Source organism: Protopterus annectens, chromosome 16.part0 (genome assembly GCF_019279795.1).
Source record: "Protopterus annectens isolate FY-2018-M chromosome 16.part0, PAN1.0, whole genome shotgun sequence".
Lineage (NCBI taxonomy): Eukaryota > Metazoa > Chordata > Ceratodontiformes > Protopteridae > Protopterus > Protopterus annectens.
In genome coordinates, this window is record NC_056750.1 from 380,218,226 (window position 1) to 380,243,604 (window position 25,379).

General features: G+C 43.7%; 1 protein-coding gene across 1 annotated transcript in view; it reads right to left on the reverse strand.

Moving 5' to 3' along the window:
* The window catches only part of CNTRL (centriolin), a 4,034,091-nt gene that overhangs the window by 1,731,515 nt on the left and 2,277,197 nt on the right, over positions 1 to 25,379 (reverse strand). The window contains 1 exon segment of the mRNA XM_044058259.1: positions 20,131 to 20,314. Coding sequence (XP_043914194.1) covers positions 20,131 to 20,314 — 184 coding nt within the window.

The window sequence follows — 25,379 nt, forward strand, 5'->3', positions numbered from 1 at the left end:
AGGTGTATCAACACTGGCCAATAGCACTTCTCTTGCACCTAAACAGTTTGGTTCTCCCACACTTAAACCAGATACTGATACAGTCCAGGAAGACATACCAGACCCACATTTAAAGTACAGTTGTGGTACTAACACTACACCAAGAAACCTGGAGGCAAAAGAATGCGAGTGGTCTGACAGCCTGCTTAAGGCTACTCTGGAGTAAAACCATAGGCTGAGGAATATTTCTTAACTTATTTATGCTTTTTAGGTGCACAAGGGGGTAGATAATGGAGAAAGTACAGATGCGTACACTTACCATAAGTGTAGATGTTCGAGTGCATTCACTGTTGTGGTCTCATCACACTTGGGTTATCCTGCCAGGGGTAGCCCTCAGTCGGCCAGAATACCAGAGGCTTAGTATTTCTGCGTCGGTTGCTGTCGCTCCAGGACTGACGTCAGGTCGCCAGTGGTACAAAAACAGACAGCCAATGCCATTACATCAGTATTTCTTGCCCCAAATGTCAAGAGCCACCAATAGGGAGCTAAGTTATGGTGAAGTAACACCACCAGTAGAAAGTAAATACCAATAGCCCTCTAAGGGTTAGGAAGAGAGAGAGAAAAGGGGGCGGGTAGGAAACCAGGACTGCAAAAGTGAATACACTCGAACATCTGCATTTATGGTAAGAGTACACAACTGTACTATGTTCTTCGTGTTTCACTATTGCAGTCATCACACTTGGGTTTTTTCCCAAAGCTGAGGAACGGGTGGTGGCAGTCAATAAGAGTTGGGGCTGGCTAGTATGCCCAGCAGGACTGTGGTTGCAAAGCCTGCCCTGGATTTTGAAAAGATAGGCAGGTGGTAATGCTTGGTGAAGGTATGAACAGAACTCCATGTTGCAGCTTCCAGGATGTCCCGGGGAGGGATCCCTCTGAGAAAGGCTGTAGAGGCTGAAGTTGCTCTAGTAGAATGTGTTCTGACCCCCTGTGGGGGTGGTTTCCCATGGTGTTTGTAACCGAAATGGATGCAGTGTGCTAGCCATTTGGAGATGGTTTGTTTTGATATGGCTTTGTCCTCTGCCCCTGGTGCAAAGCTGACTAGAAACTGGTCAGATTTCCTAAAGGGCTTAGTCCTATCCAGGTAGAATCTGAGTTGTCTGTGCACATCTAAAGAGTGCAGGATCCTTTACCCCTTATTTTGAGGTTTAGGGAAAAGGGTGGGCAAATGAATAGACTGGTTGAGAGCCACACTGAACACCACTTTAGGCATGAAAGTTGAGTTAGTCCTGAGGGAGACCCTGTCAGCATGAAAAATGATGAAAGGTTCCACAGCCATAAGTGCTTGTAGCTCAGGCACTCTTCTAGCTGAAGTGATGGCCAGAAGCAAGACTGTTTTCCAAGAGAGAAATTTTAACTCTGCTGAAGCTGCAGGCTCAAATGAGGGGGGTGTCAGCTTTTCCAACACAAAGTTAAGGTCCCAAGCAGGGGTAGGGGCTCTTCTTGGTGGCCTTAAGTTGTTAGCCCCTCTCAGGAACTGTTTGAAGAGAGGGTGTGAGAAGAGAGGTGGCTCAGTGCTGTAATGTGCAGAGATGGCAGAGGCATGGATTTTAATGGAAGAGAAGGATAGGCCCCTGTGGAGTAGTTCTGTTAGGTAATCCAGAATAAGAGGTAAGGAGGGCTGCGTTGGATTAGCTCCTTTAGTCTGGATCCAGGAACAATACCTTTTCCACTTGTCAGCATAGGAATTTCTAGTACTGGGTCGTCTGGCTTCACGTGCGACATCCAGGACCTGTTTGCTTAGGCTGGCCACTGGAGGGGAAGTCCAGGAATAAGCCAGGCTGCTAGGTTCAGGGTCTGCAACTGTGGATGCAAGAACTCTCTGCTGAGTCAGGAGAGTTGGAATCCGGGGGGGAGGTGCCATGGAGGCAACGGGGACAGACTGCGCAGTAGTGGGTAACAGTGTTGCCGTGGCCAGTCTGGGGCAATCAGGATTGCCCTTGGTCTTTCCTCCTTTAGTTTGAGTAATACTCTGGCAAGAAGAGGTACAGGGGGAAATGCATAGATTGAGAGGTTTTCCCACTGGAAGGACAGGGCATCCACTTGCCAGGCCTTGCTGTGAGGTGCCCTGGTGCAGAATTTGCTGAACTAGTGGTTGTAGGGGGAGGCAAATAGGTCCACCTTTGGTGTACCCCATTTTTGGGTCACAAGGCTGAAGGTGTTGTGGTTTAATTGCCACTTGTGTGGGTCTTGGAGATTTCTGCTTAAGTTGTCTGCCAGAGAGTTTTGGTTGCCTGGCAGGAATTGAGTTTGCAGGTGAATATGCATGGCTGAGGCAGTGTTACAAAGGATCATGGCTAGCCTGCAGAGTGGGTAAGAGTGGGTTCCCCCCTACTTGTTGATGTACCACATTACTGTAGTGTTGTCAGTTTTGATTAGTAGAGGCCGCAGAGAGAGCAAGGATCTGAAAGCTGTCAGAACATGCTGAACAGCTAGCATCTCTTTTTGGTTGATGTGCAGATGAATTTGGTTTGGGCTCCAGTGGCCCTGAATGCACCTGCTGTCCAGGTGAGCAACCCAGGCATAGTCAGATGCGTCTGTAGTTAGGGTCTGGGTGGCGTGGGGTTGTGAAAAGTGAAGTCCCTTGTTGTGGTTGTATGCTGTTGCCCATCAAAGAAAATCTTTCCATAAACAAGGTATCATAGGTATAATCGTTTCCAGGTCCTGAGAATGTTTGACACCAAAGGCTTTTTAAGTACCACTGAAGTTTCCTCACATCCAGTCTGGCATATGGAATTAGTAGAATGCAGGAGACCATGAACCTTAGAGCTTGTAGGATTTTCCTTGCAGATAACTGGGTTCTAGTGGCCAGTTGAGAGAAGTAGCCTGTCAGGCTTGTTTTTCTGGAGTTAGAAATGCCATCTGGGATGCTGTGTCCAGGCCTGCTCCCAGGAATACAATTTTTGACTGGGGACTAGTTTGGATTTCTTTTCATTGATAGTATACCACAGTGAGGTTAGTAGGTCCTTTACAAATGTCAGGTGCTGTAACAGCTTTTCCTGATTGTCTGCCTGAATCAGGCAGTCATCCAAGTAAGGGTAAATTTGAATATTTCTTTGTCTGCAAAAAGCAATGGCTGGAGCTAGCCAAATTGTGAAAACTCTGGGAGTAGTAGATAAGCCAAAGGGAAGTGCAGAGAACTGATACTGCACAGATCCTGCCTTGAAACGAAGACATTTTCTGCAAGAATCTCTGATTGGGATACTCAGATAGGCCTCTGAGGTCTAGAGTGGCTAACCAGGCATCTCTGGACAGCACAGGGAGAAGCTGCTGGAGTGTGAGCATTCTGAATTTTGGTACCACCAGGAAGGTGTTTAGAATAGATGGATCTAAGATTGGGCGCCAGGTTCCCTCTTTTCTGGGTACCAGAAAAAGTCTGGAATAGAAACCTTGGCCTATCTGATCTGCAGGAAGAGGCTGAATTGCCCTCATGGAGAGCAGGGAATGAACTTGGTTTTGTGCTTCTGCCCACTGGTTTGGAAAAAGATCTGGGAATCTCTCTGGGGTTGGCAATGTGTGGAAATAAAATTTGTACCTCTGGGACACTATGTTGAGGACCTATCGATCGTTGGTGATGGAGACCCAGTTTTTAGCATGGGAGGCAAGTTTTCTTCCTAGGGGCACGAGTAGATGGGCAGAGATGAGAGGAAGAGTTGAAAAGTCATTGTGAATTCTTTCCATAAGGGGGTGGCTTAGCACTCCCTGGTTTTGAAGTGGAGGTACACCATTGCTTAGATCTCTGCATACCCTGAGACTACTGTCTGGGGGGGGGGGTCTGTTTCGCCTAGGTCTAGTCTGAGGTGTCCTTGAGGGGGCTGGAAAGGACCAATGTTTTGAGGGGCAATGCCTACTGAATCTTGGAGGCTGGACTTGCAAAAAGTCTTTAACTGTCTGCATAGACTTAGCTTTTTCTTCCATCTTTTTTAAAACCTCTTCTGCTTTGGTGCCAAACAGATTGCCTTTGTTCAGTGGAGCGTCCAAATAATTTTGATTTAACATGATCTGGCAAGGTCTGTTCCTTAAGCCAAGCATGCCTTCTAAGTACAGAATCTGTGACTGCTGCCCTGCAGGATGCTTCTAGGGCATCAAACCCAAATTGCAGGGCATCATACCTCTCAACTGTACAGATTTTCGCAGAATGTCCAGATTTCTGCCTCATATTTTTGGTGTGTTCCTCCTAAAATCTGTACTTTCTGGCAAATAGCTGAGGATTTAAGTCATTAAATAATGACACACATTTGAGTTTAAGACTTCACTTCCTTCAGAAAATTAATGCTAATGCAAAACCTATTATTCTATCAACTTTCTAAGTTTGTAAGAACAACCTTTAAAATCTGTCCTCATTTTCCCTCCCATCATTTTAGGCTTTGTCCAGACTTTTTGCTCTAAGAGGTTAAGAGGTATGCAGTGTATGCTTACTGATTTGGCTTGCAGAATGCATACGTTCCTGTAAATCTTTATTTTCTGCACAGTCAGGGAAGGTAGATAATTTTTGTTTTATGAGTTCCACTGTATGTTGCTGGTATTTCAGCATGTGGAGCTGACAATTTAATGCTCTAATGGCAAGAGTTGCAGAGGTATACACTTTTTTACCCCATCTGTCTAAGGCTCAAGAATCCCTGTCCAAGGGGGTGGGATTCTTAGCTGTGGTTGCTTTCATTCCTTTAGGCCCTTGGGAGATGACCTCTGGGTCAGCAGTAGGATTCTTGAAAAGTAATTTGCAAGAGTCAGGGACTCTGTAATACCAGTCAGGTTTCCTGGGAGCAGGAGGTAAAGTATCAGGAGTTAGACTGGATTCCATAAAGACATCATCCACAACATCCAGAACAGGAGGGATAGCTAAGGGTCTGTGCTGTGGTAAATCTAAAAATTCCCTCAGTCTCTTTTTGGACTGAGGATAATCCTGGCATTCCCAATGGAAGTGCTCTCTCTAAAAGTATTTAGGGTTTCAACAAAAGAAAAATCCGCTGGAGGAGAGACAGAAGGAATGAATTCCTCTGCATCTGAATCCTCATAAGCAGATAAGGGCATGTCTTCATAATCAGAAACCTCAGAGTCGTCGGACTCTGGGTCAGATAAAGCTGCTGGGGACAAGTCTCTTTCGTTTAGCAGGGGAAGGCTGGCTTCCCCCTAATCAGCATGATAAGGTCTTCTGCCATTTTAAGCATCTGTGATTGTGGCAAGGAAGCAGGCGTGTGAGTTTGGGTCGTCGTTATTTTAGGCGTAGCTCGTACTCTGGGCCTTAGAAACTTGGTAGTTTTAGAAAGAACTGAAGATGCAAAAGAAGTCGTCGGTTTGTGCCGAATATCGGTAGTGTGAAGAACTTCCTCATAAGCCAGTGCCTGAACAGCGGCTTCAGACCCATCCACGGTAGAGACATCCGCAGATTCCGTAGTCAAACAAGAGTCTCACGGCATACTGGACTCCGAACATGTCTCGGTAGCAACCTGCTAATCCATCGATGTGGGCATCAGGGGCTGCAAAAGCACCTCACTGAGTACCGGCAAACTGGCAACTAGCTTAACGGAAGCATTGTCGGCAGTTTTGGACCTGTGCGGTCTGTCTCTGTCTTTATCCTTATGTTTTTTCAGAAGATCGGTAGTCGGATGGCTTACTGAAGCCACGTCAGAATACGGAGATGGAGAGTGAAAGTATTTTGCTACAATAAGGGCCCATCGACAAATAGTTTGGGCATTGAACAAAGTAGAAAACCGGCAGCGAGGGAAGTCGTGGTCTGGGCCTAAACAGATGAAGCAGTAAGAATGGAAATCTCGGTGTGGTATTTGCTTTCCACAGGTGAGATAATTCTTAACTTTTTCTGACATCGGTTAGAGCAAGAAAAAAGGATCCACAATGGATTACTGAGCTTTAGAAGACTTCAACTTCAATTTCGGAAATGAAAACTCAGGTGGTGAACAACTGGCACTCATGCGAACTGCTTCTGGCTCCTCGGCAAGAAAGACTGATGTAATGACGTCGGCTGCCTGTTTTTATACCACTGACAACCTCATGTCAGTCCTGGAGCGACAGCAACCGATGCAGAAATACTAAGCCTCTGGTATTTGGGCCGACTGAGGGCTACCCCTGGCAGGATAACCCAAGTGTGGTGACTGCAACAGTGAAATACGAATAACATGGTACCATATCTGAATCCATCAAGTCAGGGAACAAGATAATATCCAGCTCAATACCAAATATTGGCTGCATGATTAGCCAAGTAAAAGAATGGACAAATCTCTGTACTCTCCCTCTAAATAGCAATCTAAAGACTGTTTCTCTAGGGATACTACTCTGAATACTGCACTAAGTAAATTGACAGTATTTTCAGGAACACAGCTCAAAGCACAAAATACATGTCACAAAATGTCCCCTATTTTAACAAATAAAGGGTAGTTTCAACACCAAATGATTAAAAACAGCCTAAAACAGCATTAGAAAAGAAATAAATCAAAAACTGATAAAACATTCCTGTCAGAAATGTTTCACATACAAAATGGCACCCTAAGCAATACGAAGTCTATTTCTGCAGCAGTTACTATTATAAAGACTGCACAAAAAATGACAGTTTCAGTAACACAGTTCCAAACACAAAATACATGCACAAAAGTCCCTTCATTTTGTAAAAAAACAGATTACTTTCAGTCTAAATGAATGGACAGAGTCTAAAACATTGTTAGACAAGAAATAAATCATAAACTGATGAAAAAATCCATCAGTGCTATAAAGCAAGGCAGACGATGCCATTACTTCAGTTTTTCTTGCCCTACCCAGTCAGAAGCCCAAATAATATAGTAAAAAAGAGGTCCTGTTGGCTAAAAGTCACCATAAGAAGGTTCCGTCTCCCTAAAGAAAGAAAATATAAGGGTGAAGAAGAGAGGGAAACCAGGACTGCAACATTGAATACATTCAAATATCTACATTTATGGTAAGTGTACACAACTGTACTATGTTCTTCATGTTTCACTGTTGCTGTCATCACCTGTGGGAGGATTCCCAAAGCTGAGGAGAGGGGTGGTAGGATTAGTAAGAGACACAGGCCTGGGTCAGCAAGCCCTGCAAAACTGCAGAGGCAAACCCTGCCCTAGCCTTAGAAAATAGAGGTAGGTGGTAATGCTTGGTAAAGGTATGGACAGAAGTCCATGTGGCAGCTTCCAGGACGTCCCTGGTGGGAACTCCTCTGAGAAATGTTGTGGAAGTGGAGGCTGCCCTAGTGGAATGGGTTCAAATAGATTGGGGGGTGTTCCCATGTAATCTGTAGCAGAAATGGATACAGTGTGATATCCGTTTGGAAATGGTTTACTTGGAAATGGGCTTCCCCTCTGCCCCTGGGGCAAAGCTGATAACTAGTTGGTCTGTTTTCCTGAAGGGTTTGGTACGGTCCAGATAGTATCTGAGCTGTCTGTGCACATCTAGTGAGTGCAAAATTCTTTCCCCCTTGTTTTGAGGGCTAGGAAAGAAGGTGGGTAGATGTATGGCCTGGCTGAGAGTCACATTAGATACCACCTTGGGCATAAAGGAGAGGTTAGTCCTCCAGGAAATCCTGCCTGCTTGGAAAATGATGAAGGGCTCAACAGCCATCAGTGCCTAAAGTTCTGAAACCCTTTTAGCTGAGGTGATAGCTAGGAGAAAAGCAGTCTTCCAGGAGACGTATTTTAGTTCTGCTGAAGCAGCAGCTTTGAAGGGTGATAAGGTTAGTTTTTCCAAAACATAGTTCAGGTCTCAGGCTGGCGTGGGTGGCCTTCTGGGAGATCTGATATTAGAAGCCCCTCTGCGGAATTGTTTGTTCAAATGATGGGAGAACAGGGGCTGATCTGTGTCAAAATGAGCTGAAATAACTGAGGTGTGGATTTTAATAGAAGAGGAGGAGAGGCCACTATTAAGTAGCTCCGTTAAGTAGTTCAGGATAAGAGGGATGGTAGGTTGTGAGGTACTGCCTCCTCTGGACTGGCTCCAGGAGCAGAATCTTTTCCATTTTCCTGCATTAGATTTTCTGGTGCTCGGCCTTCTAGCCTCTGTGATAATGTCTAGGACCTGTTTGCTCAACTGAGGCCCCTTGTTTGCCTTTAGAGTATTAGCCATGCTGACAGTTTGAGAGTCTGTAAGTCTGGGTGCAGCCCCCCCCCCCCACCTAAGTCAGGAGGTCTGAGATCAGGGGAAGCTGCCTGGGAGGCTGCGCAGTAAGGGATACCAATGTTGTCTGGGCCAGTCTGGAGCAATGAGGATGGCCTTTGGTCTCTCCTCCCTGATTTTGATCAGTATCTTGGGAATAAGAGGCAGAGGAGGGAATGCGTACACAAAGAGGGTGTTCCAGGGGAAGGTCAAGGCATCCACCTTCCATGCTAGGTGGTGATACTCCCTGGTACAGAATTTTTCAGCTGATTTTTGAGATGTGAAGCAAAGAGATCTCCCTCCGGAGTCCGTCATTCCTGAATGATTTGTAAAAAGATTTTTCTGTGGAGCTGCCATTCGTGGGGGTCCAGTAAGTTCCTGCTTAAGTGGTCTGCCAGGGTGTTGCTGATCCCTGGTAGGTGCTGGACTATTAGGTGTAGTCCCATGGAAGAGGCTGTCAGCCAGAAGTTCATGGCTAGCCTGCACAGAGGGTAAGATTGTGTCCCCTCCCTGTTTGTTGATGTACCACATTACTGTGGTGTTGTCTGTTTTGATAAGGAGAAAGTACACTTTTGTACCTACCATAAATGTAGATGTCCGATAGGTATGCATCTGCAGTCCTTACATATGGGTTGTCCTGCCTCAGGCAGCCCTTCGGTCGGCCGGATTCCAAAGTCTGGGTCCGGCGTCGGCTGATGTCGCTCTTTTCCCCGACGTCAGAGCGCCTGGGGTATAAAAGCATCAGCCGACGCCATCTTCCTCGGTTTTTCTTGTCCCAGATGCCAGGTGCCCTCTAAGGAAGGCTAAATTTGGAGAGATTGAAAAATTCCAAACATGCACAGCAATAATAAAAACAAATACACCATAAAAGATAACCCCAGCTAGCTAAAATGAAGGATAGGTACCCAAAGAATACCACAGAGGGGTAGGAGAGAGGGAAAACCTGACTGCAGATGCATACCTATCGGACATCTACATTTATGGTAGGTACAAAACTGTACTATGTCCTTCAAGGATGCATCTGCAGTCCTTACATATGGGTAGAATACCATAGCCAAGCTGGGGGTGGTAGGACCTAAGAAAAGGATGGTGTAGCTAACATGCCCTGCAGGACTGCAGTAGAGAAGCCTGCTCTGGATCTGGAAAATAAAGGCAAGTTGTAATTCTTGGAAAATGTATGCACAGAGCTCCGTGTATCAGCTTCTAAAATGTCCTTTGTAGCCACCCCTCTTAAGAAGGCTGTGGAGGTGGCTGTTGCTCTGGTGGAATGAGACCTGATGTTAGCTGGCACAGATTTTCCATGAAAAGAGTAACAGAATCGAATGCAATTTCCTATCCATTTTGAAATTGTCTGTTTGGAAATTGCTTTTCCTTGTACACCAGCAGCATATGCTACAAAGAGTTGGTCAGTTTTTCTGTAAGTCTTAGTTCTGTCCAAGTAGTAGCGCAACTGTCTGTGAATGTCCAGGGTATGCAGAAGTTTCTCTCCTTTATTTTGTGGATTTGGAAAGAAGGTAGGCAGGTGGATAGCTTGGTTCAGTGAGACCCTGGATACCACCTTTGGCATTAATGAAGGATTGGTTCTCAAAGAGACTCTGTCCTGATGAAAAATGAGAAATGGTTGTACTGCCATGAGGGCCTGTAACTCAGATACTCTTCTTGCTGAGGTTATGGCCAGAAGGAAGGCAGTCTTCCAAGACAGGAATTGTAGTTCTGAAGATGCTGCTGGTTCAAAGGGAGGTACAGTTAATTTTTCCAACATAAAGTTAAGGTCCCATGTAGGCACTGGTGGTTTCCTTGGAGGGTTGATGTTTTTTATCCCTCTTAGAAACTGCCTTAGCAGAGGATGAGAAAATACAGGTGGATCCATGTTGTACTCTGCTGAAATTGCTGAAGCATGGATTTTTATGGAAGAATAAGAAAGGCCATTATGGAGCATTTCAGCCAAGTATTCAAGGATATGTGGAATGCTCATCACTGTCGGATCTTGACCCTTTGTGGTGTTCCAGGTTCAAAATCTTTTCCATTTTGCTGAATATGCCTTTCTTGTGGAAGGCCGCCGAGCATCCATGACGATATCCTTTACCCTCTTGGATAGTTTATCCTGGGGAGGAGTCAAGGTATTTTCCAGGCTGTCAGCTGCAAGATTTTTAGGCTGGAGTGCAGAGTTTTGTAATTGTGCTGTGTCAGAAGAAGAGGCCATTGTGCTAGAGGCCACGGTTTTGTGCGTGACATGCTCTTTAACTGTGGGTACCAGTGCTGTCTTGGCCAGTCCGGAGCTATCAGAATCACTTTTGGTTGCTCTGACCTGATCTTCAGTAAGACCTTGGTCATTAATGGTAGAGGTGGGAATGCATATACTGTCAGAGTATTCCAGCTGAAGGAGAGGGCGTCCACTTTCCATGCTTGAGGATGGTATGTCCTTGTGCAGAATTTCTTCAGTTGATGGTTGTGGTGGGAAGCAAAAAGATCAATGTCCGGCCTTCCCCATGATTGTACTATCTGGAGAAAAATGTCTGGGTGCAACATCCATTCGTGTGGATCCATGATGTTTCTGCTTAGGCTGTCCGCCAGTACATTGTCCTTTCCTGGTACAAACTGGGATTGCAGCTCTATATTGAGTTTTAGGGAAAGTTCCCAAAGATTCATTGCCAGCCTGCAAAGAGGGTAGGAATGAGTACCTCCTTGCTTGTTTATGTACCACATAACTGTGGTATTGTCTGCCTTTATTAGCAGGTGACCTTGATGCAGGAAATGTTCGAAGGCCTCGATTGAATGTATCATTGCCAGCATTTCCTTTTGGTTGATGTGCAGGTGCAATTCTTTTTGAGTCCATTGCCCCTGAATGCATCTGCCCTCCATGTGCGCTCCCCATCCATGGTCTGAGGTGTCCGTTGTAATGGTTTGGCTGATATGTGGCTTGCTGAAAGGCAGACCCATGTTTGACTGGCTTGCTTGTGCCCACCACAGAAACTCCTTTTGAAGGCATGGAATGAGGGGGATCAAAGCTTCTAAGCTGTGACTGTGTTGAGACCATAGACTCTTTAGGTACCATTGTAGTTTCCTCATATGCAGCCTTGCTTATGGAATCAGAAGAATGCAAGATGCCATGAAACCCAGGGCCTGCAGGATTTTCCTTGCAGTCAGCTGGGTTTGTGTTGTCAGATTTCTGAAATAATCCGGTAACTGTTCTTGTTTTTCTTCTGTGAGAAAAGCCATTTGGGTGTTTGTATCCAGTTTTGCACCCAGGAAAATTATTCGTTGGGATGGAGCAAGTCTTGATTTCTGAATGTTGACTGTGTATCCCAAGGCCTGTAGTAGGCGGATGGCATAGTTCAAGTGTTCTACCAATGTTTGTTGGCTGTCCGCTTGTATAAGGCAGTCGTCCAGGTATGGGTATATTTGAATCCCCTGAAGTCTGCAATGTGCAATTACTGATGCCAGGCATTTTGTGAATACTCTGGGCGCAGTAGATAAGCCAAAGGGCAATGCTGAGAATTAATAATGCTCTGAACCTGCAAGAAATCTGAGGTGTCTTCTGCAACTTTGTCTGATAGGGACATGCAGGTATGCCTCCTTGAGGTCTAGAGTTACCAGCCAGGACCCCTTGCCCAGCATGGGAAGGAGTTGCTGTAAGGTCAGCATTTTGAATTTTGGCACGATGAGATAAGCATTCAGTGCGGACAAGTCCAGAATAGGCCTCCATTGCTTTTCTTTTCTTGGAACAAGGAATAGTCTGGAATAAAATCCTTGGCCTTGTTCTGTGAAAGGAACCTTTTCTATTGCCTTCATTTGTAGTAGGTTGGAAATTTGCTTGAAAGCCTCTGCTCTTTGATTTGTTGGCAGGTTTGGCATGCCTTGTCTTTTTGGTAATGTATGAAAATGGAATCTGTATCCTTTGTCTATTATTTGCAGTATCCATTTGTCTTTTGTAATGCTGTGCCAATTTTCTGAGAATAAAGATAGCTTTCCGCCCAAAGGTGCTTCCAATTGAGCCCTGGTTGGCGGAGTCAAAGTCAAGTCATTGAGATTGTCCTTGTGCAGTAGTTGTAGGTCCTGCACTACCTCTCTGGTTAGGAGGCTGCTATTGCCGTCCTCTGTAGGAGCCTCGAGCTTGCCCTCTACCTCTGGCACGCCTGTTTTTGCCTCTTTGAAATCTGTCTGTGTCTGGAAAGGACCAATTCTTAGAAGGCCAATTTCTGCTGAATCTTGGTGGTTGGACCTGGAGAAAATCTTTGACTGTTTGTACTGATTTAGCCTTTTCCTCAAATTTCTTTAAGACCTCTTGAGCCATGGAACCAAATAACTTTTGTTTTTCCAGTGGTGCATCCAGAAGCTTTGCTTTAACATGATCTGGCAGTGTTTGTTCCTTCAGCCAAGCATGTCTATGTATGACTGCACCTGTCATTGCTGACCTACATGAAGCATCCAATGCATCATAACCACACTGTAAGAAATGGCTGCTAACCTGCTGGGAGTTATGCACCAGATCTGTATCATATGGAATTGACAATTTAATGCCCTCATAGAAAGTGTGGAAGAAGTATACACTTTTTTACCCCATCTCTCTAAAGCCCTGGATTCCCTTTCAGAAGGAAGTGGATTCTTAGTAGTGGTGGTTGTAACCCCTTTAGGGCCCTGGGAAATAGTTTCTGGGTCAGCAGAGTGGCCCTTGTAAAGGAAAAGATGCGAGTCCGGGACCCTGTAGTACCTGTCGGGTTTGACAGGAGCCGGAGGAAGGGAGTCAGGGGAAATACTAGACTCAGAGTACACATCTTCTATAACATTTAAAACAGGAGGAATAGCCAAAGGTCTATGCTGAGGTAAATGCAAAAAAGTCCTTAACCTCTTCCTGGAATCAGAGAATTCCTGGCCTTGCCATTTGAAATGCTCTCTCATGGAGTGAAGGGTCTCCCCAAAGGAAAACTGTTCAGGGGGGGAGGCCGAGGGAATAGATTCCTCTGCATCAGAATCCTCATAGGCCGGAAAGGCCTCCTCCTGGTAGTCTGAAAGGACAGAGTCATCTGAGGCCTCATCAGAAGACTGGGGATCTGTCTGCTCAACCCTGGGCTTTTTGCCTGGAGGGGGTTGAGAGCCCCTGTCTGGATGTGGTTGAGAACCCCTGATTAAGGAAATAAGGTCTTCAGCCAAACTTAAAATTTGTGAACCGGTAGTGGATCCCTGAGGAATAGCCTTGGGAGGGAGAGATTTTGGCTGTTTAGCAGCTTTAGCACGTGTAAAGGCCTTAATGGACATGGATACAGGAGGCCTGGCTGTCCCACGTGCTGGAGTAGTTTTATCAACAGAAATGGTGTCGGATATTTCCTGAGCACCGGTTTCAGATGGAAATTCTATGACCGACCCAGTGGTGGCCTCCGGTACCGAGAGATTCGGCTTCTGCAGAGACCGAGACACTCGCGGTAGGCCTAGGCATGGAGTCGGCCGAAACCGCGGACCGCGTGTGTCGGTCCTTATCCTTTCGTTTTTTGGGTAAATGAGCTGTCGGAAGCTCCGACGGCATGATATAACAGTAAGATTCCCCAAAATATTCCTCTGCAAACTCTGCCCGATGCCTAAGAGTGCGTTTATTGAAGGAAGCATAGGCTGTACAGGCCAAGACGTCGTGGTCTGAGCCTAGGCAGGGTAAGCAATAAGAGTGGAAATCCTTATGAGGTATTTGTTTCCCACAAGTTAAACAATTATTAACTTTAACCGTTTGATCTGACATCGGCTGAGGCAAGAAAGAGTCCCCAACGGGGTATTTAGCTTTTTTGAAGACTTCGGTAGCTGAAATCACAGGAGCTAGCCGACCGGCACTTGCGAACTGCTTCTGCTTCGGGCACCATGGGGCAAGAAAGACTGAGGAAGATGGTGTCGGCTGATGCTTTTATACCCCAGGCGCTCTGACGTCAGGGAAAAGGGCGACATCAGACGACCCCGGACCCAGACTTTGGAATCCGGCCGACCGAAGGGCTGCCTGAGGCAGGACAACCCATATGTAAGGACTGCAGATGCATCCTTGAAGGACATCCCCTGGCTTGAGATGGGGTTTGAAGGATGTCAGAGCCTTTTGTACTGCCATCATTTCTTTCTGGTTGATATATAAGGGAAGGCGCTGGGCATTCCAAAGACCTTGGGTGCACCTGCCTTCTAGGTGAGCACCCCAAGCAATGTCTGAGGCGTCGGTGGTAATGGTCTGCCCAGCAGGGTGAAGGGTGAAAGGAAGACTCTTGTTCTTGGCACAGGCCCCTGCCCACCAGAGAAACTCGGCCCTTATACAGGGGATCAGGGAGAGAGAGAGGTCTCTAGAGGTTGAGAGTGCTGACACCAAAGGTTCTTTACATACCACTGAAGTTTTCTCATATGAAGTCAGGCCAGAGGAATTAGAAGGATGCAAGATGCCATGTACTCCAAGGTTTGCAGGAACTTCCTTGCAGTGAGGTGACTTCTGGAAGCCAGCTGGGAAAAGTAGAGAGGCAGGAAGCTCTGCTTTTCTGGGGATAGGAAGGCCATTTGAGATGCTGTGTCCAGCAGTGCTCCCAAGAAAATTATCTTCCTGGAGGGTGTTTGCTTTGATTTCTTCTCGTTGATGGTGAACCCCCAAGGAAGTTATTAGGATTTTGACAAAGAGGAGGTCCTGGAGCAGCTTTTCTTTGCACTCTGCATGAATGAGGCAGTCATCCAGATAAGGGTAAATCTGTATGTTTCTCTGTCTGCAAAATGCTATGGCCGGAGCTAAGCATTTGGTGAATACCCTGGGAGCAGTAGATAAGCCAAAGGGTAGGGCAGAGAACTGAAAGTGTTGTGAGCCTGCTCTGAAGTGCAGGAATTTCCTACAGGATTCCCTTATGGGAATGTAGAGGTAGGCATCCTTTAGGTCTAGGGTCACTAAACAGACATTTCTGACAGCACAGGCAGCAGCTGCTACAAAGTTAGCACTTTGAATTTGGGGACCACCAGGGAGGTGTTCAGAATGGATAGATCCAGGATGGGGTACCAAGTGCCCTCTTTTCCGGAAACAAGGAACAGTCTGGAATAAAAGCCTCTGTCTGTTTGATCTGGGGGGAAGAGCTCCTCTGCCTGTTTGATCTGGGGGAAAGAGTTCTACTGCCCCCTGGGATATGAGAGTTTGGACTTGTTTCAATGACTCTGCCCACTGATTTGTAGGTAAGTCTGGGTTCCCTCTTGGAAACAGGAGTTCGTTGAAAGATAATTTTTATCCCTGAAAAATTATCTTTGAGACCCACTGGTCCTTTGTTACTGAAAGCCAATTTTCTTTGCAGAGGGAGAGCCTTCCTCCTAGCTTTTGGTAAGTGAAAAGAGGGCAGAAGGGAGAAAGGGAGTCATTGAGAGTTTCTGCCATAGAAGGATGGCTTAGAACTCCCTGCCTTTGGGACAGAGGTGGTCCACTGTTTGGTTCTCTGTTATCTCTGGGATAGGGGCCTGGATGGTGTGTCCATGCGGGGCTTACCTTGCCCCTGTCTGCTAGGTGCAGGAAAGGACCAGTGCTTAGAGGGAAAATTCCTGCTGAACCTAGGAGGTTGAACTTGAAAGGAATCTTTTACTCTTTGCATAGATTTTGCTTTGTCTTCCATTTTTTTAAGCACCTCTTCTACTTTTACTCCAAACAAGTGGTCCTTATCCAAGGGTGCATCAATTAATTTAGACTTGACATGATCAGGGAGGGGTTGTTCCTTCAACCATGCATGATGCTAATGACAGATCCTGACACTGATGCCCTGCGTGAGTCTTCTAGGGTGTCATATCCACAGTGTAGAGAGTGTTTGGCCATTTGACAAGTAGAGTGCAGTAAATCTGCTAACACTTTCGAATTGGCACAGTCAGGAAAAGTTGAAATGTTTTGCTTTAACAGTTCCAAAGTGTGTTGTTGATATTTTAACACATGGAACTGACAGTTAAGTGCTTCGATAGCTAAGGTTGCAGAGGTGCATACTTTTTTACCCCATCTGTTGAGAGCTCTGGAATCCTTGTCAGAAGGAACAGGATTCTTTGCAGAACTAGCCTTAGGTCCTTTAGGTCCCTGTGTAATGACCGGGTCTGCAGCAGGATTTCTGTACAGGTATTTGTGAGAAGCCGGTACTCTGTAATACCTGTCAGGTTTACTGGGAGCAGGAGGGAGGGCATGAGGGGCTAAGCTGGATTCATGGAAAACATCATTCACCACTTCTAAGATAGGAGGGGTGGCCAGGGGGTCTGTGTTGGGGCAGATCTAGAAACTCTCTTAGTCTTTTCTTAGACTGGGGTAAGCCCTGAGATTCACAGTGGAAATGTTCCCTGAGGGTGTGAAGGGTTTCCCCAAAGGGAAGGTCTTCTGGTGGGGAGGCAGAATGGATAGATTCCTGTGCATCTGGAGTTTCATAAGCAGTCAAAGGTTGTTGTTCCTCTTCAAAATCTGAATAATCAAATTCCTCAGAATCCTGTTCTGTCATTATTTCAGGAGAAGGGTGTCTTTTCCTTTTAGAAATTGTGGCCTGACTACCCTTGATAAGGGAGATAAGATCCTCTGCCATGTTAAGCATTTGGGTTTGGGGTGGTGGAGCAGGAATAAGAAGGTGGCTAGAGGTAGATTTTCTAGGAGTGGCCTGGCTTCTAGGCCTAAGAGTATCCATCGGTCTGAGAGAAAAGGTAGTCGGAAGAGAAGATGTTGCTTTTTGTCTAGAATCGGTAGAGCAAAAGGCCTCCTCGGAACCCGGTGTCTGCGTCGCGGCTCCAGACCAACTGAGGCATACACAACCAAAGGCTCGGAAGACGAAGAAGATTTTTGTGGAATACCGGACTCCGAAAGGGTCTCGGTAGAGGCCTGCGTAGATCTTGTATCGGGCATCAGGGGCTGATAAAGCACCTCAGTGAATTCCGGAGAACTGAAGACCTGCTTAGCAGTAACATAGTCGGAAGGCTTAGCCTTGTATGGTCTGTCTTTATCTTTATCTATACATTTTTTCAGTATGTCTATGGATTGTTGGCTGACAGACGCCATTTCAGAATGTGAAGAGGGAAGGTGAAAATACCTGTCTAAAATAAGAGCTCTACGATGAATGGTTCTCATGTTAAAGAGGGCACAGAACCGGCAACAGGGGACGTCGTGGTCTGGGCCTAAACAAGTGACGCAGTATGAAGCGAAGTCTTGGTGTGGGATCTCCCTTCCACAGACGAGGCAATTGTTAACTTTTTCAGACATCAGATACTGCAAGAAAAAAGGATCCCCAATGAGGTACTTAGCTTTAGACATTTTCAGCTGTAATTCGAACTCTGGTAGTGACCGACCGGCACACTTGCAAACTGCGTCTGGTACGGGCCCCATGGCAAGAAAGACTGATGTAATGGTGTCAGCTGCCTTGCTTTATAGCACTGACGACCTGACATCAGTCAGCAAGTGACAGCAGCCGATGCAGAAAAACACTGACTCTGGTATTCGGGCCGGCCGAGGGCTACTACAGCAGGGATAACCCACAGGTGATGACTGCAACAGTGAAACACGAAGAACATCAGAGTTTTTATCCACATAAAACAAAGTTCACTCTTCTCCATATTCAAGCACAATTTGGATCTATGTATAGGAAATAAAAAATTTACACCAGGACTGCCCCTCCCCCATTCTACTAATGGACAGAGGCAGAACCTAAATATTTTATCTCATGCATGGATCCCCTCAAATTATATATGGTATGATCACAGATATTCTCATTAGGGGTAATACACAATTATTGACCATGGGATGGGTAAGGCCAATCTCTAACCAATTGAGCACAATGAGAGAAACTGGCTACGGTTAAAATGGCTCACAGGGGCAGCAAGCCTAGTACTTACCTATGGAGTTATAATCATAATGGCAAAGAAAACAATACAATATCAGCCGAGTTTTCCTGTCAAAACTTCCAAATGAAGCTTTTAATCAATACCACTAGCCTTACTGTGCTAGGCAAAGTAAAACAGAATCATATACATCATTTAAAATCAGAAAAAAAAACCAGTCAAAGCAGCAGAATACACTATCTACGCACTGACAGAAAAAAGCAGAGGGAGGAACTGAAACCCAAAAGGGTTTTTTATCCCATAATGCATTATACTGAGTGCCTACTGGCAATGTTTGAGATGACTGAAATGTTAACAGTTTCCAATGAGCTGCCATTTGGCACAGAATGAAAGTTATCTGTTTGACTAATGTGCTGGTATACCTAGACAATTCTGACATTGCCATTTGCTATTACTGGGTAACGAAAGGTGCACATTGTGATGATTGTAAATATAAATTCCATTCAGCAGTTGTTTCCATAGTGATTACAGTTTTTATGGGGTCAGGCTGCTAGCCCACCTCCCAACCCTCCTCCCATGTATACAGATTGGGTCGGGCACATCACACTCGCATACAAACTCACACTTATGGTCAATGTAGGATGTCCAGTCCACCTACTGCATTGTCTTTGGAATGTGGGAAGAAATCGGAGCACCAGGAGGAAACCCACACGTACCCAGGGAGAAAATGCAGACTCCGCACAGAAGGCACACCAGCTGAGAATCAAACCGGAGAACCTTTTGCAGGAGGCAACAATGCGCAGGCCAAATATAAACTTACTATGAAGTATTAAAAATGTGGCTTCAATTTTGACTTGTTTCCCAATTAAATAAAATTAATTACAGAGAATGGCTTTGGTAAGAAAAAAAAATTATGTTGTAGTGTTTATGGTTATTTGTTAGCACTGATGCTGCTAAACTCCCACTTCTTTCAGGCTGAAACTGCTGTGTACATTTCTGGTATGTTGTGTTACATTTCCTATATCATGCAGAACTGTGACGAGAAAAATAAGGAACAGTTCAGTAAGCAAGATGCAACTCCAAAAAAGGCAGACAAATAAAACCAGTGCAAAGATAAAAATAAATGTTTAATCCATCAAACCATTATTTTGAAATATTAGATACCATGTCCCTACATAATCAATTGTCACTAAGTTAAAGCACATTGAAAAATTTCAATACAGAGACTGTCCTATAACTCAAAGAAAACAAACAGCCAAAAAAATTACCCATCAAAAAATGACAAAGTCAGGACATGCAGTAGGGCCCTCACGAGTTGCTGAGACTCAAATCATAAAACAGAAAAATCAACAGCTTTAATCAGAAGACTACAAAATCAAAATAAGGTTTAATTTAATTACTATATCATGTGTCACCATCTGTATCACTGCCTGATAAAGATGCACACCTGCTATACGACTCTTTCTTGCTTTGTTGTTCTACCAAACTCTTGGCAATGGTGAGCTAGTGTGGTAACAATGCGAAGAATAAGTTAATGTAGATTTGGGAAAGTCCTTACCATGAAGAAATGCAGTAACATGAACATGATTGTAAGAAGTAGAAAGAGGCATGATATCTTGGGAAAGGAAGGAGGAGGATGCATCTGTGTGATTATGAGAAACAAGCATAAAATTTCATGGCAAATTGAAGGAAAATAAACTATATGCTTTGAATAAAACACCATACATATGTGCCAACTCAAATAAAAACTACAACCAAAGCTTAAGCTGGAGTGCATAAAATCATGCCAGTGCTCACATTACAGCTGTATTAAGACTCTAAAGAAAGAAGTTTATTCTTCCTTAGCAAAAAAATCTATATATATAGTTGAATGATCATTCAAACGCACAATCTTAATCTTAATACACAGCACTCCCCTCTTTTTTGCCTAGACTTTACTTTCTAAATAAATTAATATGCATCACTCCCCTCTTTTCCCCTAGACTGTCCTTTCTAAGTGAATCAAATAACTATTTTAATTTTATCAAATGTTAAAATAACACATTGTTCAAAGGACTACAATACTGCACCAGTCACTGGAATAAGTTTCTCTAAAAAAGCTATTTCGTACAAAATAATCTACAACTTTATGTTTAGTGACTATGTGGTTTTAAATGATCAGCTACTATTTTGAAGAATGCAAATAACTTAAGAAAATGTAACACACGGTACCTCTGTGAGCATGTGATCCACATCGTCTGCTTCTGACTGGAGAGTAAATCCAACAACCTCTCTCAGATGCTAGCAGAGGTTCTTTTTTCCTCTGCCGTGCTTTACCTTTGGAAGGAGAATGCAGAATAGGCTTCTGAGATCCAACTCCTGAGTCCTTGGTGCTTTGAGAGCCAATACTTGGAGCCTAACAAGAAAAATTAAGAGCTGATAATTGCTTGTTGAGTTTCAAGATACCATTAATGAATGAATGAGTGATCCTTATATAAAATATCAAGAAATTAAGGGAAAAAAGTATGACCTACTGTAGTTTGCTGGCATCTATGCTTCTAGATAACAGAAAGACAGTATAGTTGTGTGAGGTGCTCTCATAATAGTTGATAACTGAATCCTTATATGCTGTCAGAACTATTCATAATAACAGGTAGAACCCCTTTGAAAGTCCACACTCTCCTGCATGGAATTTTCATAAAAGAATATGCCTTCCATGGCAAACCATCAACAGACTCACATACATGCAAATAAGCTACCCTAAAAATTACAGACCAATAACCTGTCTTCCGACAACATAGAAACTATACATGGGAATTGACGCTGACAGAGTTTATAGTCATTTAGAAGAAAACACAATTATTACAGTAGAACATAACGGCAATAAAAGAAAGTCATATGGAACAAAGGATCATTTGTCATTAAACAAAGTTATAGTGGAGAACTGTAAGAAGGGGAAGAATCTAAGTATGGCATGGACTGACTACAAAAAAGCATTTGGTAGGATCCCACATTCATGGATAAAAGAGTGCTTAAAAATGTATAAGATACACCCTACACTGAATGACTACATTACAGTAACCATGAAATAGGGGCAAACCATTTTGCAATTAAGCCATGATAAAGGACAGATTATTATCCCAGGGATAAAAATTCAAAGGGGGATATTCCAGGGTGACTCTGTCACCGTTGCTATTTTGCCTTGCCATTAATCCATTAAGCTGTTTACTTAACAGCTTAGGCCATGGCTACAAATTGGCTCCTAGAAAACAACAAGGTCTAATGACTTCTCATCTTCTCTGTGTCAATGATTTAAAACTGTACAGCTCATCATATGAGGAACTGAAAGCACAGGTGCAGTTTGTCAAAACATTTTCAGATGATATTGGAATGTCATCTGGTCTTGATAAATGTGCAAAAGCAACCTTTAAAAAAGGAAAACTGCAGAACCAAGAAAACATCAGTTTGGGACAAGAATGTGACATAAAAGAACTTGAGCAAGAGGGAGTGTATAAATACTTGGGAATTGATGAAGGATCAGCAATAAAACATGAACAAATGTGAATAAATCAGTAAGGAGTACTTTACAAGACTTAAATTAACCCTGAAAACAGCATTGACATCTAGGAACAAGATCCAAGCTATAAATCAACTTGCTCTTCCTGTCCTAACTTATAGTTTTGGAATGACTGACTGGCCCCAAAAAGGGTTGGATAGACTTGATATTAAAACAAGAAGGATGCTTTACACTTACCAAATGATTTATAAAAATCAGCGTATACCAAGATTAAATATTCCCCATTCCGAAGGAGGGATGGGCCTCTTTGAAATTTAAATTGATTACATGTATAGATCTGCAATCGTGGGACTCCATGCATATTTACTGACCTCACAAGATCCAAATGTAGTGAAAGTTTTGAAACATGAGGAGAATAAATCTAAGGTGATGTCTCTGCTTAATTTAGCAGAAGCGTATCGACGTCAAGCAGGAATGGAAATCAAACCATAAGTGGATAAAAACCAGGTAGCAAGTGAATGTGCCAAAAAACAAAAGAAAGAATACAGGCTGAAGGATCAGATGAGAAGGTAAGAAATGTGGGAAAAACATAAATATAGTTGCAAGTATAGAAAATTTCTGGAAGAGCCTGCTGTTGATCAAGAACAAACACAGGAATGGATAAGGAGAGGCGAATTCAAACCAAGAAATGAAAGGTTAATACTGGCAGCCTAAGATAGTGGGTTACGTACACAGTTTTACAAAGTCCATTGAACATATGGGAGAAACAGACATATGTAGATTTTGTAAAACCGAATTGGAAACAGTCACATACCTTGTTGCTGGTTGCGACGCACTAATGGCAGAGGGACTGTATACTGAAAGGCATAATAATGTGGCAAGACTGTTACACTGGAGATTGTGCAAACATTATGGTATCGAAGTGGCTGAAAAACATTGGAAACATGAGCCACAGAGAATCAGAGAAAATGATGAAGTTTATATCACATGGGATCACCCAATATCAACAGTTTAAAAGATAGATGCTAAAAAAACGGAAAAGAAGACAAAAGTGGCATTGATCATTGAAATTGCCACTCCCAGTGACTACAGTGTCTTGCGCACAGAAAGACACAAAGTCATAAAATACCTGGATCTGCAGGCAGAAATGAGAGCCATGTGGAAAAAAGATACCCAGACAGTTCCAATAGTAGTAGGAGCAATGGGTCTTATAAAAAAGAATTTACAATCGTATTTAGATATGTTACCAATCCATGTAACATCATATGGATTGCAGAAGCAGCCATTACTGAGCACATTGCGTGTGCTGCGAAGAGCACTTTTGGCTGACATCAGAAAGTGAAACAATACTATATTATAATTAACCATTGTTAAAAGGTCCAATAGAGGCACTGATCCCTGGTTTATTAAACACACATCCTGTGCTAAAGACCCAAATTATCAAGATGTTATAATTAAAAATACTCAGAAGATAAACCTGGTTATAAATATAGTAAAAGAGATAAATATATCACATATGCATAGTTAGAAATAAAGTCACAACACAGTTTTTGAACATTATCCAAGATACAGTTGGAATTGGGTTGGATCCTATGCACATTAGATGTCACAGCCCTTTATACTATTATACCATGACCCCCCATTAATATTCCAAAACGTGCACGCTGATTGGCCAGCGTGCACGTTGTAAATCGACTTATACTAATGGAAAAAGGTCCGGTCGCCCGGACTTTTTCCATTAGTATAAGTCTCTCTTAAAACACTGTCTCTCTATGTTAAAAGAGTTTAACATAGTGACACAGGTTTAAAAAAAGCAACGGAGATCTCCGTTGCTTTTTATAAAGCTGTCTCACTATGTTAAACTCCTTTAACATAGCAACACAGTGTGTAAAAAGCAACGGAGATCTTGCTTTCTCCGTTGCTTTTTTTTAAAACCTGTCTCGCAATGTTAAATGGGTTTAACATAGCGAGACAGCTTTAAAATAAGCAACAGAGATCTCCGTTGCTTATTTTAAAGCTGTCTCGCTATGTTAAACCCATTTAACATAGTGAAACAGTAAAAAGCGACGGAGATCTTGCTTTCTCTGTTGCTTTTGGCCAGAGCTCTGATGTACTGCGTAGGCATGCGCAGTACATCAGAACTGCCACGGATACCAGACAGCTGCGGAAGGGCAGCAAAGAGGCATTATACAATGCCATTATTTAAGAAAAGTAATTATTTCTTTTCTAAAATAATGTCATAGTATAATAGCAATAACCCACTTCTGTGTGTGGGTAATGCGGGATTTACCCACGGTTGTCTTTGTTTGGTCCCTCGGGCTTCGCCCTCGGGACCAAACCACGCCAACCGTGGGTAAATCCCGCATTACCCACACCCAGGAGTGGGTTATTGCTATAATATTCCACACTGGGCTGGACTGGAGGCAATTCAATATTGGCTAGATCAAGCACAAATATATAAACCGGGCTTCAATACTTTCCTAGTCTGTTTAGTTGAACATGTCCTCACGAAAAATGTTTTTTACTTTCATGGGACCTGCGACTGGCAGTTAAGAGGTACTGCCATGGGAGCATCTTTTGCTCCCATTTATGCAGACCACTTTATGGGCTACTTTGAAGCGCATTTGATCTACACTGCTAGTCATAATTTATTTTTGGACAATATGGACATCTGGAGACAATAGTTACCACATTTGACAGCAACACGGCTAAATTTTAGAACATCATTTAGAACCATTGGGACATCTTACTAGCCAATAAACATTTAGCTGAGAAACTACCTTCAAGATGCCTTTTTTCCTATAGACGAGGCCGTACGATAAATTCACACTTCACTCATTATAAACATCCACACCCTATGCCGGCCGAACAGACCACCTTGTTTGGGGATAAGTTAGTGGTGAGTTATCCCTGTGGACACTGCAGTTTTTGTATCTACATAAACAAAACTACTGAATTCACAAGCAGCAACACCTCACAGATTTTTGACATTAGGTGTTTTGTCAATTGTGGCAGTGACTGGGTCATTTATCTGGCCACTTGTTTTTGCTCTATGTTTTACGTAACATCACGACCTGTAAAACACAGAATAAGTGAACATCTTAGTGATATCAGGACTGAACGTACTCATAATGCATTGTATAAACATACACTGACCCATACCACTGCCAAATTCAGTTTTACAATTATAGACAAAATCCAGGGACATAGAGCTAACAAAGCAGACTGGCACTCCATTTTAAACAGAAAGGAATCAGGATGGATTGTCAGGCTCGGAGCTTTGTTTAAGCCAGGTTTAAATGAACATAATTAAATTTTTGGGATGGACCAATTGGAATGTTACAGGTTAATTAATTGAGGATATAAATGTGTGTAGAGCTGATGGATTTCAATGCACTGAGGAAGACATTTTGTTCTGCCTATTTGTTTTTTTATTTTATTTATATCAATAAATGTAGCCTTTTACTCCTATTTGGTGCTGGACCCTTTTTTGATTTCAAGAAAAAGACTGTCCTATGTTCTTATGAACAGAAAGGTCTCCCTCCGCTCAAGGAACTGTAATTTTGAAGTCCTCCTAGCAGAGGTGATAGCCAGCAGCAAAGTGATTTTTACAAGTAATACATTTAAGGGGGACTGAGGGTGGCCACAGTGGTGCAGTGGTTAGTGCTGTTGCTTCACAGCAAGACATTCTCCAGTTCTATTCTCAGCTGGGGTGCATTCTGTGCGGAGTCTGCATGTCCTCTCTGTGGTCATGTGGGTTTCCTCTACGTGCTTCAGTTTCCTCCAACATTCCAAAGACATGCAGTAGGTGGATAGGACACTCTAAACTGCCCACAGGTGTGAGTGTGTGTGTGCGAGTGAGTGGTATGGATGAACAACTGTGGCAGGGCTAGCCACCCAACAGTGTAAACCTTGGCTTGAGATGACTGTCACTAATGAAGTGACATCCCGACCTCATGTGCAA